Source organism: Ciconia boyciana, chromosome 1 (genome assembly GCF_034638445.1).
Source record: "Ciconia boyciana chromosome 1, ASM3463844v1, whole genome shotgun sequence".
Taxonomy (NCBI): Eukaryota; Metazoa; Chordata; class Aves; order Ciconiiformes; family Ciconiidae; genus Ciconia; species Ciconia boyciana.
This window is the reverse complement of record NC_132934.1, coordinates 58,181,100-58,196,590: the sequence shown is the minus strand read 5'-3', so window position 1 is coordinate 58,196,590 and position 15,491 is coordinate 58,181,100. Positions and strand designations below refer to the sequence as shown.

Here is a 15,491-nt window from a genome sequence, read left to right as displayed (position 1 = left end):
GCGCGGCGCCCCCGGCCCGCTTCGCCGGCCGCCCGCCAATCGCCGCACCGCCCCCCAGGGCGGGCCAATCAGCGGCGCCGCGCCCGGGGAGGGGCGATTAGGGCGGGGGAGCGCGGCGAGCGCCGCTGCGTCGCGCCCGCCGCCATCTCGGAGGAGGGCAGAGGGGCGGGGGGCGCCATCTTTGTGAGGGGCGGGGGGGGGGGGAACCCGCTCTTCTTAAAGTGGCAGCGGCCCATTCCGCTGGGGTTGGGTGGGGGTGCTCTGCTCCCGGTTGTGGCCATTGCCTGGGCGTGCGTCACCCCAAAATTTGGGGAAAAGCCAGCAGTTGCGGAGAGTGGCTGCATTCATACCCCGGTGCGTTTGCTACTCTAGCAGTGTGCAAGGCGGGCGTGTCACCCCGGGCGCTGTAAGGACGGCGGCCGCTTTAAGAGCAGGGGCCGCTCCGCGCGGCGGTGGCGGCGAGGGGCGGGGTGGAGGTGACGTCACCGCATGACTGTGTTTTTATGAATGAAAAGAATCCGCGGGTGAGTAATCGCGGGGAGCGGGGCTGGAGGCGCCGCCTCGACGGCCTGACCCGGCAGCGGCCCCGCGGGGACCAGCGCAGCCTCCCGGTAAGCGCCGGCTGGGGCGCCTCCTCCGCTCCCGCCTCCGGCTTCTCCCCCTGCGGGTCGGCCGGGAGAGGGGGGCGGCGGGGTCCGGCACCGGCTGGAGGCCGCTCTGCCGCCGCCGAGCGCGGGGAGCGGGACCTGGGCGTGGGGGGGGCGGGGGGGTGTTCGCGCTCGGGGCCGTCCGCGCTTCCCTCCCGAGTCCCGGCCACCGCCCGCAGGGAGCCGCCGCTGCTCCCCCGGCTCCGGCGGCGGCTCCTCGGCCCGGATTGCATCAGCTTCCAGCCGCCCCGGCTCCACCTTCCCCGCCGCCTCCCTCCAGCCCCTCGTCTCCCCGCGGAGCGCTCCCGGCCCGGCCCCCCTCGTCCCTCCGGGGGCTCTGCTAGCGGGGAGGGGGCTCCCCGAGGTGGGGAGAGGCTGCTCGGCTGCTGCCCGGGCTCCCGGCCGTCTCCCCCCTCTCCTAACCCCGGGACGGGGAGGGACCGGCCACCGGCGAAGGGACGGGCGCCGCTTCGGTGACTTTTCCCTCTGGGCTGCTGAATCACGGGGAGGCCACTTCTCGCTCGCCCACGCTGCGTGGCGGCGGCCCCGACCCTTCGCCCCCGGAGCGTGCCGGACGCCCGACCCTTGCGCCGGGAGCCGCGGTGCCCTCGCCCGCCGGGCACGGGGGCGGTGGGGTGGCACCGCCACGCGGGTCCCGGCTGGGTGGCTTCGCCCCGGTTTCACTCCGTGGGGTTGCTGCTTTTACTTTCCTTCCAGCCTCGGGAGGATCTCGCCCGGGTTTGCTCCCCGGAGGGAAGCCTTGGCCTCCCGGCAGCCGGGCTGGGGCGTTTCGGGTCCCCTGGGCAGAGCAGCATCCCGACCAGCTCGGGGGGGATGAAGGAGGGTTGGGAGGTCCCTGTTACTATTATTTTTTTGCAGTCACTATTACTATCATTATTATTTTTACTATGTACTTTTTTTAAAGCAGTAGGGATGAGTCATACAGCCGGTGGGGTGGGACACGGGCACCGGGCAGGGGGCCAGCAGGGCTGGTGCCCTCTGTGCCAAGGCAAGGGGCACGGGCTGGCGGTAACCGGCTTTTCTCCTGGCTGCTCGGCAGGGCCAGCGTGAGGCAAGGATGGCTGCGGACGGGCTCTCCAGCAAGGCCCTGAAGGTGAGTGCCAGTGGGACTGGGGGTTTGGGTGGGCAGGGGTCTGGTTTCGGGGTTCTCAGGCGATTGCCCCTCTCTCCGGCAGGTGAAGCGGGAGCTGGGGGAGAACACGCCGCTGCTGTCGGACGAGGAGCTGATGGGGCTGTCGGTGCGGGAGCTCAACCACCACCTGCGGGGCCTCTCCAAGGAGGAGGTGGCGAGGCTGAAGCAGCGCCGGCGGACGCTGAAGAACCGGGGTTACGCCGCCAGCTGCCGGGTGAAGCGCGTCTGCCAGAAGGAAGAGCTGCAGAAGCAGAAGATGGAGCTGGAGTGGGAGGTGGACAAGCTGGCCCGGGAGAACGCTGCCATGCGCCTGGAGCTTGACACCCTCCGTGGCAAGTACGAGGCCCTGCAGGGCTTTGCCCGCACCGTGGCCGCCCACGGGCCCGCTGCCAAGGTGGCCACCGCCAGTGTCATCACCATCGTCAAGTCCGGTGCCAACCAGGCTGCCTATTCCTAGTGTCGGCCTCCGTCCCCCAGCCGGGCACGGCTCCCCCCCCCGGGGCACCTTCTCCCACGAATCCCCTCCTGTTCCCTCCCTGACCTCCTTCCCAATGGGACCTGTGCCCGAAATCCTCCTTCTCCCATCCCTTGACCTCCAGCTCCTCCGTGTAGGGAGAGCTGCTGCAGCGTGGGTGCTGGGGCAGAGGACAGGACCCCACTGGTGGCCCCCGAAGCCCTGCAGCCCCCTCCCCTCTGACCCAGGCCCATCCCCTGCTGCAGCCCCCCTGGTCGGGCACCCCTCACCCTGGGTGGTGCAGGCAGGAGAGAGCAAGCCCATGCAGGCAGCAGTGGGGAATCATCCCATGGCTCCAAGCTGTCAGGAAAACACCAGGGTCCTCTTTTTTTGGCGGGGAGGGCACAGGAGAGCTGAGTGTGGGCCAGGCACTCCCAGGAGCACGTGCCAGGGAGGAAAACACAGAGACTGGTTTTGTAGCGAGGGGCAGAAGGGATATGATGGAGAGGGGGGTTGGCATTGGCCCTGCAACTTGGACCATGGCTGGAGCAGGGAGGGAGGAGGCAGCATGGCTGGGTGCCTCTGGGGGTGGAGATGGTGAGGGAAGGTGGCAGGTCTGAGGGGGAGAGAAAGTGGCTGCAGGTTGGTGCCTGGTAAGGGTGAGTGGGATGGGAAAGTGCTGTGGCAGCCTGCAGCGCTGGGGGAGCCCAGAGGTGACGGTGATGGAGGAGGTTCCCTGAGGCAGGGGAGAGCTGGGGGATGTGAGCGGGTCAGCCCAGACTGTTGTATGCAAAGGAGAGAAGCAGAGGTGCTGTTTTCTCTCTCTCCATCATGCACATCTTTCATGCCTCTTTCTGCCTATGGGATGGATGCTCAGCCTGGCTGGCCGGGTGTCTCTGAAATGCAGCAGCACTGGCAGGAAGGAAGTGGAGGCAGCTGGAGCAGAGATAAACACTGTTTTGCTCAGCACAGGCCGGCTTGTACAGCCCCACCAAGCGCTCCCTACCGCCTACAAAGCGCATGGAAAGGTGCTCCTGGCACCTGAGAGCCAGAGCTGCAGAGGCAGAGAGAGGGGTGGAGGTGGGAAGCAGGGGTGAGAGAGCATCCCTGCTCCTGGGAGCTGCCTGGCAGGCAGGTAGGCTCCACCCTCGGTTTTTCCTCCAGCTTGGACACCAGTGTGGGACAACCAGCTCTTCAGCAGGCTCAAATGCTGGAGAAGAGTTGGGTTTGCTAAATAACAGGCAGCACGGGGGAGGTAACAAGAGGCAGACCCTTCTTGCTGCTGTAGATGATCCCCCTCTTTCTGCCCCTGCCTGGGTACTGTCACGCCAGCCACCCTCGGCTGCAGCCTCCATCCCTCCCTGGAGAGAGGTGCCTGCCACTTGTGGAGGGGGCACTGTGGTTAGCATCCCCCCACCCCAACTCCTCTTGGGTTTATTTATTGCACGAACATAAGTTATTTTCACGTCCTCTTTGCCATTCCGCCTCTCGGCACAGCCAGGATGTTGGTACAGAGCTGTACTTTATATTTTATATATGCAAATCACATTTTATCTTATACTTATATAGAGCAAAATACTTATTTATTTTCTGACTTACAGTATGCGTCCTACCTGACTCCTCTGTATTTTGTAGACTTTACAAATAAAGCAAGTTCTTTTTTTTCCACAGTGAGTGTGTTTGGTCATTCTTGAACTTCAAGACAGAGCTGTGTCTCAGTGAGACCAGGTTTTCTAGCTCCACTGCAGCACATGTTCAAGAATGTGCCCAAAAAAGGTGGGATAGGGGACACCTCATGACTTTTTAGAACACAGATTTATAGTCTCTGGAAGAAAAGGGGCTCAGTAAGCAAGCATTTGCTTTCAGGAGTGGTTCAGCTGCACCAAATCAGCTTTTTATAGGCAAGATAATGCTTTTCACTAGAAAAATTCCCTCCAGGCTGCCCTTGACCCTAGTGCAGGAGGAGAGGCAGGTGCAATCAGGGCAGCTCTACCCAAAAACTTCCCTGCTGAATGACCTCACTGCCTGACTCAGGAACAGCAAGGAGGAAAGCAGGGAGCTCACATCCGTGGGTGGCAGAAGGGGAAGGAAGTATGGCAGGCGCCTTACCCGGAGGTGAAGCCTGACCTCCTCCCTGTGGGGAAAAGCCACCCTTCCTCAGAGCTGAGGTGGAAGCAATGAGCATGTTCCCCTGACGCTCAGGCGGGCCAGGTCCCAGCCTCCTGGCAGCTTGCAGTGCTCATGTGGTGGTTCTGGGTTTTACATTCACATTGCCTTTTGCCACTGCAAACCGCCCCAGCCCCACCACCACTCATGGAAGAAAAGCCCAGAGCTGCTGTTTGCTGGAGCCTGTGTCAGAGCAAGCAGTCCCCTTTCTCCCACAGGTGTTTCACACTGAGCACCCAAGATCAGGACTCATCTCTACTCCGGGTTTTTGACAAATGGATTTCACTCCTGCCTTGGGCTATCAGTGATGTCTCAGCCCCAGGCTGCTGTAGTGCTGCTTCTCCATCAGCTCCTGCATACACAGATGGTGTGAAGCTTTCCTCTCAGAAGAGGACTAGGAGGACAAGACATACTGACCCACTAAGCCTCGGCCCTTGCAATGAGCAAAAACTCAAAATCAGTTCAGAGAAGTCACCCAGAGAGCACCACGCAGAGGCAGCTTAAGTACAATCTATATTATCTCTATATTTTTATTTGTCATATTTGCTCATTTCTGCAGAGTATAACGTCACAAAGACCAAAATAGAGAGAGCAGCTTGTCGCTGAGCTCACATCAGTTAAACACGATAGGTACAAAACTAGGTGACTCTGTCTTATTTATCATACATTTTTTTTTCAGTTGTTTATATACAAAGAACTACTCTATATGGAAAAATAATAAACAAATCCCATGGGTATGTTACATGGTAAACAAAAAGGAAGGAAGGAAGGAGAGGGGAAGCAGGTGAGGCAGAGCAGCTCCAAGGGCCTACTCCTGGAACCAACACATTTGTTGGGGCCCTGGGCTACTGCAAGCGGACCTGCAAGACCACGGATGCCTCGACCTCCTTGGTCTCAAGCTCTGGGTCTTATAAGATATTTGTTCCTCCAAGCCAGAGCGGCTTCAGAGCCAGTCCTTGCTCTGGCACTTACCTGTTGTGAGGGAGAGCAGGAAGCTCAGAGATGATTTTGTGTGGTGTTAAAATATGTATATAAAATTATAATGCATGGCAGCTGGCTGTTTGGGCGCTAGTTCTTTATCAGGCTTTTCCAAAGGCAGCTAGTGCAAAAGGGTTATACTTTAAACCACTACATACAGGAAGCTTCAAGAATATCCAGATCCTCTGCACAGCATATATATGCAGCATACACTTCAAAGTAATTTTTAAAAAACACTTCCCCAAGCCTGGATCATCTTCAAGTTCAATGGGGTAAGCCCAGAGATTTCAGATCTCGGCTGCCCAATGCAATGAAGACTGGGGACAGTCACCAATTAAGTGACACTGGGACATCATCAAGGCCTGCAAATGCAAGGAAAGGGGAGGAAGGGATCATGTCCCATGCCCTGCTTTCCTAAGAGAGAGGGGAAGTTTAACATAAATACCTCACGCTAAAGGACTATTAATCAAAGCCATGGAAGATGGAAGGAAAGCCCATTCAATCTCCAGCCCTGCTTTCCACGTGGCTTATGGCATGAGGAAAAGGAGTTTTACACCAAGTCCACACAAAGCCCGGCAGATAGCATTTGCATGTCCATTTAAGCAGCAACAGGTTTAGGAAAAGCAGTAACTAACTGCATGGCATCGCAGGATGTGTGCAAATGGGGAAACCAGCAGCAGAGAAGCTGCTGGATCCACTGACCCTGCCTTTGGCTCCCTCAAGAGTCAGCACCATTGCTCCCACCTGCTTCACCATCCGCCCAGACACGTGAGTACGGAAGGAGACGCTGTCCTTAAGCCTTCCCCTATCTTGTCCTCACAGCAGGGAGCAAACCCACCTCTCTTCAAGCCCTTTTCCCCCCACTCCTGACCACATGCTTCTGGCAGGGGTGCTGAGGAAATGAGGTGCTCTTTGCTCACAGTTGCTTCTGAGAAAGTGAATGAGCAAGCACATAGATTAGGATACAAGAGGAAAGGGAAACTCCAGGCAGTAAACCAGACCCCAGTCCTCCTAGCAGAGCAACGAGGGGCAATCTGGAAACACACAGGTCTGCTGATGGCAAGGTAGACATCAAGCAGGAGAGGAACAGAGAAACTACAGCCAAGAACACAGCAGCTTGCTCCAACCTCTCCATTTTGCTTCCTGCTTGGGGGTAGGGGCATCTGATCTGTGGCACTTGAGTGTGCTCCCCCCTCCTCCCCTAGACAATTTTAAGCAAGCAAGAGGCATTTCCTGGTCCCTGGACAGATCTACAGAGGGATCATTTTTATTTTGGCTCTACTAAATACCTAGGAGCCAATTCAAAAACCAACAAAAGCAAGGGGAAGCTTCTTCTCCCACTCCCATGGATGCCGGCTCCACCCTTGATAGCATTGCAGTTGCTGCAGGGCCTGTGAAATGTGCAGCAGCAACTGCTGCCTGGGAAACTAAGAGGGACAATTTTAACCAGCCAGGTTTCAAGCCATGGTTTTAACCATGTCAGGTTTCAAGTCTGCTCCAGTTTGGCCCAGAACAACTATGGAGATAAAAAGTGAAGGAGTGTGCAACATCTCTTCCCGAATACTCCAGCCTAAGGGCAAAACTTGTGCAGCTCACAGGGGAAGTCAGTGACGACAAGCACGGGGAGAGCTACCTGCGAGAGACCAGGACCCACTCTGGCAGCTACCTGGTGCAATCCACACCTTTAAGAGGGGCAGCTATGTCAGTGGGGGACAGGAAACAAGAAGAAAAAACGTTTTAGTGTTTACATATCTTCCTTTCCCAAAGAGGGATGAAAGGGCCAGAGCTCTACAAACTTCCACCACCTATCATGGCCAGTCCTCAGTCTTGTTAGCAGGAGACAGATGCTCCAGGGAGGCTTCTTACCATAGGAACCACAGGGGAGATGGGAAGCGTGGACACCTGGTGATTAGAAAACCCTGCCCTTGTGAGACAGCAATTCCATCCCTGCTGAGCTTCAACAAGCATCAGCTTTGATGGGGAGCAGAGGGGATGCAGAGAGTGCAGGAACAGGAAGAAAGTCCTGTCCTTTTCCCCCTCGCTCACTCAAGTACAGGACTGCACAACCAGGTGCTTAGGAGGGTGGGGGCAGATGTTCCTTACTAAGTATTCAAGGCAATGGCTATAGAGAGACCAATCTCTGGTCTGGTCCTCAGGAATGCTTATCACTGCATCCTAATCCCATTTCCCAAGGATCACAGAGATGTTAGTACCGGGGAGCTGGGGGAGCACACTGTGCCTCCATCAACCATTCAGGAAGAGGAATACAAAGCAGTCACATTGTCCAGTTGGGGGAAAAAAAAAAAAAAAAAACAAGCAAAAACATTTTTGGCCACAACTTTGAGCTCTGGCCAGTCACGCTCCACACCGAGCTGGGCAGGTGTGGGAGGCCAGAGCCTCAAACCCCGGAGCTCTGCTTCAATTAATTCCAGTCAATTGCTGGTGTAAGGAATGGGCTCGAGAATGGAGTCCTGGCCATCCCCCCACCTCTGCACTGCACATCATGTCTGTACTCACAAAAGCTAATGCGAAGTGCCCACTTCTGCAATCTGCACTCTCTAGGAAGTGATATGACTTGCGTGTTTCTGCTTCAATAAATTAAAAAAAAAAACAAAAAACAACAAAAGAAGGAAAATGACAGCCTGTGCTGGCAGTTTCCCCTCCTAGAATTCATCATCGGAGCTCAGCAAGAGGGTCTTCTCATTGTCACGGGCACCCGAGCAGCTATGGGAGCGCGAGATAACGTGACTGCCGTTGCGCCAGGGTGGACCATGCTCCAGCGTTGACTGCTGGGTGTACTGCTGGTAGGCTGGGGAGAAGTTGTGGATCGCATCTTGGACAATGTCGTGGGGGTTCATGGTCTCCTTGAGGCTGCTGGAGATGCTCTTCATGGGAGCACAGCGACCTGTTGGCACAAGACGGGGAGGGACAAGTGAAGAATACTGCTGCCTTCTCCCCCACCCCTTAACATGAAGGTAAAGAGAACAGGGTACATGCACTCCTAGATCCTGCAGATTACTTTACAAACTTCCTTAAGCAGCTGCTGAGGAAATGTCACACAAATGGTGTCAAGTTTTACTAGTAGTGCTCCTAAATCCAGCCACTGCTAGCCAAGTGAATCCACCTCAGTACCAAATGGGGGACATGCCTTGAGAATGGGACATACCCACAGCGACAACCTCCACTACACACTACCTGTGCTGACTTGGGTGTGCAACGAAGACAGTCAGGTACGGAGGTGCTCCTGTAAAGGGTTTCAGAAGACAAAAACTAAGGAAATTCTAAAAATATAGGACAAATGGCATTTGCCATTCCCACTCACTGGAAATTAAGACTGATAGGCTGTATCGAAGTGCCCACAGGAAAGAGATCATAAAAGTGGAAAGCAGCGCAAAGGAGGGAAAGGAGGGGAACAGGCAGTACTAGAGGCAGAACCACCCCACGGGTGGAGGGTGTCACAGTGTTATTGTGAAGGAAGCAACAGTTGGAGATTGTCCCACCCAAGTGCTGAGCACAGAGGAAGGCTGTGTGTCCTTCTAGGAGCAGCCATTTCTCATGGCTTCTAGGTTGCATTTCCAGAGTGGGCTTCTGGCTCTGCTCAGTCCTGGGGATGAGCTCCCCAAACAACCAAAGCACGCTGATCATCTTTGGCAATTATGAAAGTGAAGGGAGGCTGGGCTGAGAGAGCAAACCAGCTCCTTTGAGAGCCTGTGCAACTCTTTGGAGAGAGATTCACACAGTCCTGACAGAAACGCTCTAAAGCCAGGTGTTATGCCACAGCCCACGGGGCTGTTTTACAACTTGTGATCCAGACAACCCTAAAGCAGCTGTGTGAGGCAGTTGAGTTACAGACCTACAAGGAAGGGGGAACAAGGGACAGAGCAGGCAGTAGGCAGGCTGAGAATCAGGACAGAACAGCATCCCAGTTAAAAACCAACAGAGACAAACACAGAGCATGCTGTACCTACCGTATGGCCCATATGATGGAACAGCTGCATCAGGGACCAGTGGCCAAAGCAAGGGAGGGATAAAAGGGAGAGGAGAGAGAGACAGAGAAAGAAAGAGAGAGAGAGAGAGAGGAAATAACAAGAACTGAACAAGACCCACCACCAAAACATCTCCCAGTGTACTGGCCAGCAGTTTACTCTTTCATCACCCACAGGTCTCATCTCCCCCAGCTGCGGCCACTGTCCTTCCAAAACCTCTTGGGCTGGCTGGGATGGACGGATCATCTACATGTACAGAGCCCAAGGGCTGGTGTCTTCCCACACCTCAGCACAGACTCCCCCCAGCAGGAAGGAACCCCTTTATTTCAAGAACACTGAATGTACTTGCATAGACTGGGCACGAGAACCCCCTTTTCCCAGAGACAACATCCGCCTCCCTCTTCCCCAGAATAAGATTTCTAGCAGCCCAGCCCTCACAAAGTCATTACAGGAAGATCCTCCTCCTCCAGGCCAAACATATTGCCAAAGCACAGCCTCATCTTCCTGAGCCAGATTCAAAACAGAGCCTGTTTCAGGCCCTGTCCCTCCTGCCTTCAGTCTGTTGCACAATCTGGAGCAATGGAGTTCCCCTTTGAGGAGACAGGAAGAAGGACAAACGCACTCTATCAAAAGGATGCAACTTCTTGCAGCCCTCAGATCTGCAACAAGCTGTCGTGGGTGGCATACTGGGGAACTGAAAAGGGAACAATGCAATTCAGGCAACATTTCTGCCCTGCAGAGCCGTTGCACAACGAATCTGTTCAGACACCACGGAGGAGGGGATGTTTTCCAAGCATTCAGGTTGGGAGTCATATCAGTGTGTTGGCTGCCATAGGGACCAGTCTCCACCCAGTCTCCCTACCAAACAGACATGCCCTACGCGCTGGCATATTTCCTACCTTGGGCATCAAGTCTCTTGTCCACATACACCTTGTATGTGAAGGCATGGCGCAGGGCGATGGCTGCAAAGAACATCTCCACACAAATGATGAAGTCCTGATACCCAGCAGCTACTGTGCCTTCGCCCACAGACACATTGGCAGAGTGGATTTTGGGGATGGCACCACACTTTTCCAAGATGGCCAACAGCATCCCTAAACAAAGCAACAAGCTCATGTAAATGTGCAGAAAACATGATCGCATACCAACTGTAAGGAATGGAAATAGCTGTCTGTGCTGTATGTCCTAGACACAAACTCATTTAACACAGGAGCTACAAACAGAGCGGACTAGATAATCCCATCTACGCTCACCTATACAACAGAGAAAGGAGGAATAAATGGGACAAATATGTTTAAGCAAAGAATGTTCAAACACTGACCCTCTTCTGTCCTCAACTGATGCATAACCTGTGGAACTAGCTGCTGCAGGACTTAAGTCCAAAAGGGTAAGAAACAGTCAGATATTTCTGTGAGCACTTCTGTGTTCTCAGCGGTTCCACTATCTAGAGCAAAAATTGAAGTAACAGAGCTTATCATTTAAGCATAAAGTGGTTTTGACACACCATTGAAGGAAATATGTTTCTCCCTGTCCCTAGCCAGGTGGCTGAAGAATTCCAGAGAAGGCAGAAAGCGTGTGACCAGATGGCTCAAGATGAAAAACTAGATAGCTTATTAGTTTGTCTGTAGACAGGAAGGATGGGCCATAGTCCAACAGCCTAAATTCCACCTAAGTTCCTACTCAATTAGTCTTTGAAGTGCAACTCAGTAAACTTAAGTAGGGCACTGAACAGGAAAATGCCTAGAGCCAATTAGTAAGAAACACTAAGCTTAGGTGGAATTTCAGCTTTCTGAATGTGCCTCTGCATCACGTGTACATATTCTGAATGTCCTTCCGCTCGGTGGTGGTTCTGTGGTGGCACACACTGCATTCAGCCAGCTTGCTGCTTCACATGAATCACAGACATACCATTACAATTTTATTTATAGAGCACTAAAAAAAAGTAGTACTAAAAATTTTTAAATGTGCCACTTTAATCAATAAAATGGCAGCACGCAGATAAAATGTTGGCAGCTTGTGCTTTATGATTGTTCCAGGAATGCAAAGGACTCTTCATCCAAACAGCTGATTTTGCCAGACAGATATGCGCGTGCACACGCACGTGCACAAGGACAGTGAGGATTCAGCAGCATAGAAATGAAAATAAAAATGAGCAAAACAGGTTTCCCAGAGTAAAGCAATGAAAGACCCTAAAACAAATATAATAATAATACAGAAAGACATTCTGGCTTTTAATCAGCATCTGTTCTATCAACTCTAGTGTCTGAGCCCCTGCAGAGAGCTCTTTGTGCCTACCAAGGGAAGGGAAAAGCAGCTCACCTTGCCAGAAGGACAGGAAGATGACAGACTTCACCATGAAGAACTTGAGGACTGGGCTATAGGGACTGAGCAGCTCACGAGTGGCGAAGTAGAAAAGGAAGAGGGCATACAGTGCCAGGCTGACAGAGATGTTGTAGATGATCGTCACGTAGAGGTAGCCACTGGTTACACTGAAAAGAGAAGATATATGAATGCTTGAAATTTCAGCATGATCTTTTCCCCTTGCTGCTGCCGCTGAGGAGTTCTAAGATGCCCTTTCCTCCCTGCCTCCCTGTCCCATTCCCTCCCCCAAACTGAGGCAGAAAAAACCTGAAACCAACAGGCTTACCCCTGCCCTCTTTTCTCACATGCATATTCAGCCCATGTTGTCCCCCTGTCTTTTCCTATGGCCCAGCACACACATGGACCATAAGCGCAACTGGGCAGAGAAGGAGCAGCCGAGGCTTGCATGCTAGACAAACAAACTTACTCAAAGTCACCATCCTGGTACTTGCCAAAGGCCTGAAGGATGACTGTGCTGATGGCCATGAGGGGCTTCACCACACAGAACTGCAGGGTAGCCTACAGGAATGAGAGAGGAGGAATGAGAAGGCAGGAGGTGCAAGAGGCCAAGTTCCCAAACCAGCACCACGATGGAGCGTCCACTGGGACAACTCAGCAAGGCAACACGATCCAGTCCCAGCAAGGAGTCTGACCCTGCCACTTGCTAATCGATTGTGCTTGAGGACTGCAGCACCCAAAAGGAGATAAAGGAGATTCAGAAGAAGTACGCGTGCTATCTACTTGTTCAGAATGGGAAGAAAGATCTCTCTGTAGGTTGCTCCCAGAAGCTGCTCAGCTGCACTCTTCCAGAGCTGTTTTTCATAGGCTGTGCTGCAACACAGTAACAGCATGAAAAACAAAAAATCCCACACTGTGCTATGGTATGGACACAGTAAGTTTAACAAAGGGATACTGGGGAAGGGAAGCAAACTCCAATCCATAGTTGCCATAAAGCTAGGCAAGAAGGTCTGAATCTCCCCAAAGGCTTAGTGGCACTTGGGATCAGCTCTATCCATTCTGCCAGTATAAACCACTGCTCCTATTGGGATGACTCCTCTCTCAAAGCCACCCCATTCTTCATCTTTCTGGAGATGCTGAACTTCAAGGTCCTAAGAGAGTGGAGGGTTGTGACCCTAAAAATGTCACCCGTGTCTCCCTGAAGGAGGCTGGAAGAGCCTGGGCAGGTGCTGACCTGCACACATGTGGGGAGGGCTGTGTATGGAAAGAAGGCAAACCCAAACAGGAATAATTGCTTTGGATACGATGCAATTTGTTAGTGGTCATAAGACTTCAAGGAGATTAAAAACCCCAGCACATGCCAGTTAGTGAGTCACTGTAAATATGTGAACTAGAAAAGGTCAAGATAATTGGTAAACAAGTCCGTCCCCTGAGCTTCCTCTCCTTCCAATCTGGGGATGTTTTAACCATTTCCCTGCAATCCAAACCATCACATCCTATTTTTAGTTGCTTTCCTAGAAGATGCTACAGCGTACAGGAAGCACATGGATGGTGTGTGACCCATCTGTGAGGGTCACCAGACACAGCAAAGAATCTTGATCAAGACATCTTTAAGGAAACGAGCTGTCCAGATTTTACCGCAGCCACCAGCACACCACCCGACTGCTGGAGGGCCGTAGGCAATGCAAGCAGACTGACTGACCCACAGCAGGCACCTGCCTGAGAACAGCTTGGGGTGGGGGTGAAGATGGAAAGAAGGAATGGTTATAACACACAGATTCCTTCACGATGAAAGGGGCTGGAAAGAGCAGAAAATGGGCAGGTGGTGGTGGGAGGCAACAGGAGTGCTGGAGATGCTGAGAGCAGGGATAAAATGGGCAAGGTGCTCCTTCCAGCCCGTTCCTCTTCCTGATCACCACAATGGTGGATACTGTACAGATCAGCACTGAGATCTGCTCTCTTGCCCTTTTGCACCAACCTATCCAGGAATTTGCCTTAAAAGGTCTTCCTCAGCAATCCTGGAAGTCTAGAAGTACTAGAAAGTGAGTCTTAGTGCTGAAGATTTCTCACCAAGGCAACATTTAAGCTTGAGCCAAGAAGGACGGAAGTACTTAAACATCCCTTTGCAAGACACCTCCCTCACAGCCTCCACAGCAGAGTTTGCAGTTTGCAAAGGGCAGGCCTGACTAGAAGAATTACTGCCAGATAGCAGCAAAGCAAAAGCAAAATATCCACCTAAGCCTGAGTTACCAAGTGAGCTGAGGATTTGTGGAAGCAGGCAGAATCCCCCCCCAAAAAAGTGCTTCTAGTCTTCATTGTTGTGAAAAAACTTTCCCAGGTGCAACCCGTGTGGAGATAACTACCAGAGGCTGTGGGACATGAGAAACAAGAGGTCTAAGGGAAATTATTTCTCCAGCACTCATTCACCTTGATGGGTGTTATGTTTGCTTATGACACATTTAAAAGGTAAAAGTTAACATTAGAGGCAAAAAGAATAGATAATCCATTGAATCAAACACAGGGTATACAAATGAAGCCCAAGGGAAACAAATGAAGCAGCATACTGGAAGCAGCTTAGAAAATAAAATATCAGGGAAGAAAACAGGAAAGCCATGAGGAAAGAATATGTGAGAGAGATGAACAGAACAGAGAAAATAAAGATGTGATCCTTTGAAAAAGGCCAATCATGCTGCAGAGATTAACACTGGATATTACTATGAGGCTGCATTGTACCTTTGACGTTCCTGCATATTGCTAAAACACAGAAGATGGGGCATGATGTGGAGGAGAAGCCTGGGCAGATATCTAGACCCAGTGACTGGAATTACAGTGACCTGAGACCTTTCAAAGAACCAGACCTGCTTCACGCTGTCTCCAGAGAAACCTCATGTGTTCATTTCAGCAAGTGAGCAAAGCCTTGAAACTCACCAGCTGTTTCATGGCAGCCAGAGGTGACTGACCTGAGATGAGCAGATGAGGGCTGTATCGAGGTTTAGATCTCCCCCATTCCCTCCCCCTCAACATACCCAATTCAGCACAGACAGACATACATGGTGAGCAATACTTGGTTCCTCCTAAAAAGCACTGTCTCACACTTAACCTCCACCCTCTCCTCAACTCCAAACCACAACAGCAGCACTGGGAATTCAGGAGGCTGTTACACAACTGTGGGGTGTCTGCAACGCAACACAGCCATCAATTTCTTAAAGTTGGGACCTCTGCAATCCAGAAAGGGAAGAGGAAATCAGAATTTCTTCCCAGGGCTAACATCAGATCCAGGAGATAAATTAGGTCTTTTGCTAAGGCCTTCCTGATGCGGGGTTGAGTAGAAATGTTAAGATCATTCAAAACAAACCAACCAACCCCGAAACACCCCCTCTTCTCAGCAGTCTGCAGGCCTCTCAAAACGATATTATAAACCCCCTCTAAGGAGTGCTCATCTCAGAAGTTCAGCAGCAAAAGGCACCACTGCCACCCACACACACTTTATTCATTTCTAGACGATGGCACAGTTCCTGCAGCCCATACCTGTTTGCAGAACCTCAGGAATCCAATTGAATAGGTCTTTCCCCACAGGCAGCAAGTCCCATATACACAGCTGGACCTGAAAGAGCGAGCACAAGATGACAGGGTTCAGAAGCAAGATTTGGGCTAGAGTGCAAGATTCCTACTGTCTTTGTCTACCTCTGTAGCAAAGTTGCAGGACTGCTGCTTTCTCCAACCATGATTACAGTTACAGCCATACCCTCTTTCAGAGACGTGTTTAAAACAACATCCTGACTCCACAC

The 15,491-nt window shown here is 52.5% G+C and overlaps 2 protein-coding genes across 4 annotated transcripts in view; one reads left to right on the top strand and one right to left on the bottom strand.

The window, feature by feature from the left end:
- The first annotated feature begins 475 nt into the window (after positions 1-475).
- Positions 476-3,920, top strand: MAFF (MAF bZIP transcription factor F). 2 transcript variants are annotated; one of them, XM_072869284.1, is made up of 3 exons: positions 476-611; positions 1,708-1,761; positions 1,844-3,920. In XM_072869284.1, exons 1-3 carry the CDS (start codon positions 504-506, stop codon positions 2,255-2,257), a joined length of 576 nt encoding a protein of 191 aa, XP_072725385.1. In that variant the 5' UTR covers positions 476-503; the 3' UTR covers positions 2,258-3,920. The 2 variants fall into 2 exon arrangements, with proteins under 2 accessions (XP_072725385.1, XP_072725396.1); XM_072869295.1 differs by lacking the exon at positions 476-611 and adding an exon at positions 797-1,120.
- Positions 3,921-4,936: 1,016 nt separating this feature from the next.
- TMEM184B (transmembrane protein 184B) overlaps positions 4,937-15,491 on the bottom strand; it is a 31,108-nt gene continuing 20,553 nt past the window's right edge. The window contains exons 5-11 of one of the 2 annotated variants that reach the window (XM_072869262.1): positions 15,232-15,307; positions 12,173-12,264; positions 11,704-11,873; positions 10,284-10,478; positions 9,367-9,390; positions 8,594-8,642; positions 4,937-8,303 (exon numbers count right to left, since the gene is read on the bottom strand). In XM_072869262.1, coding sequence (XP_072725363.1) covers positions 8,123-8,303; positions 8,594-8,642; positions 9,367-9,390; positions 10,284-10,478; positions 11,704-11,873; positions 12,173-12,264; positions 15,232-15,307 — 787 coding nt within the window. In that variant the 3' untranslated portion in view covers positions 4,937-8,122. The remainder of the gene's footprint in view (positions 8,304-8,593; positions 8,643-9,366; positions 9,391-10,283; positions 10,479-11,703; positions 11,874-12,172; positions 12,265-15,231; positions 15,308-15,491) is intronic. The other variant, XM_072869272.1, reaches the window with a different exon arrangement.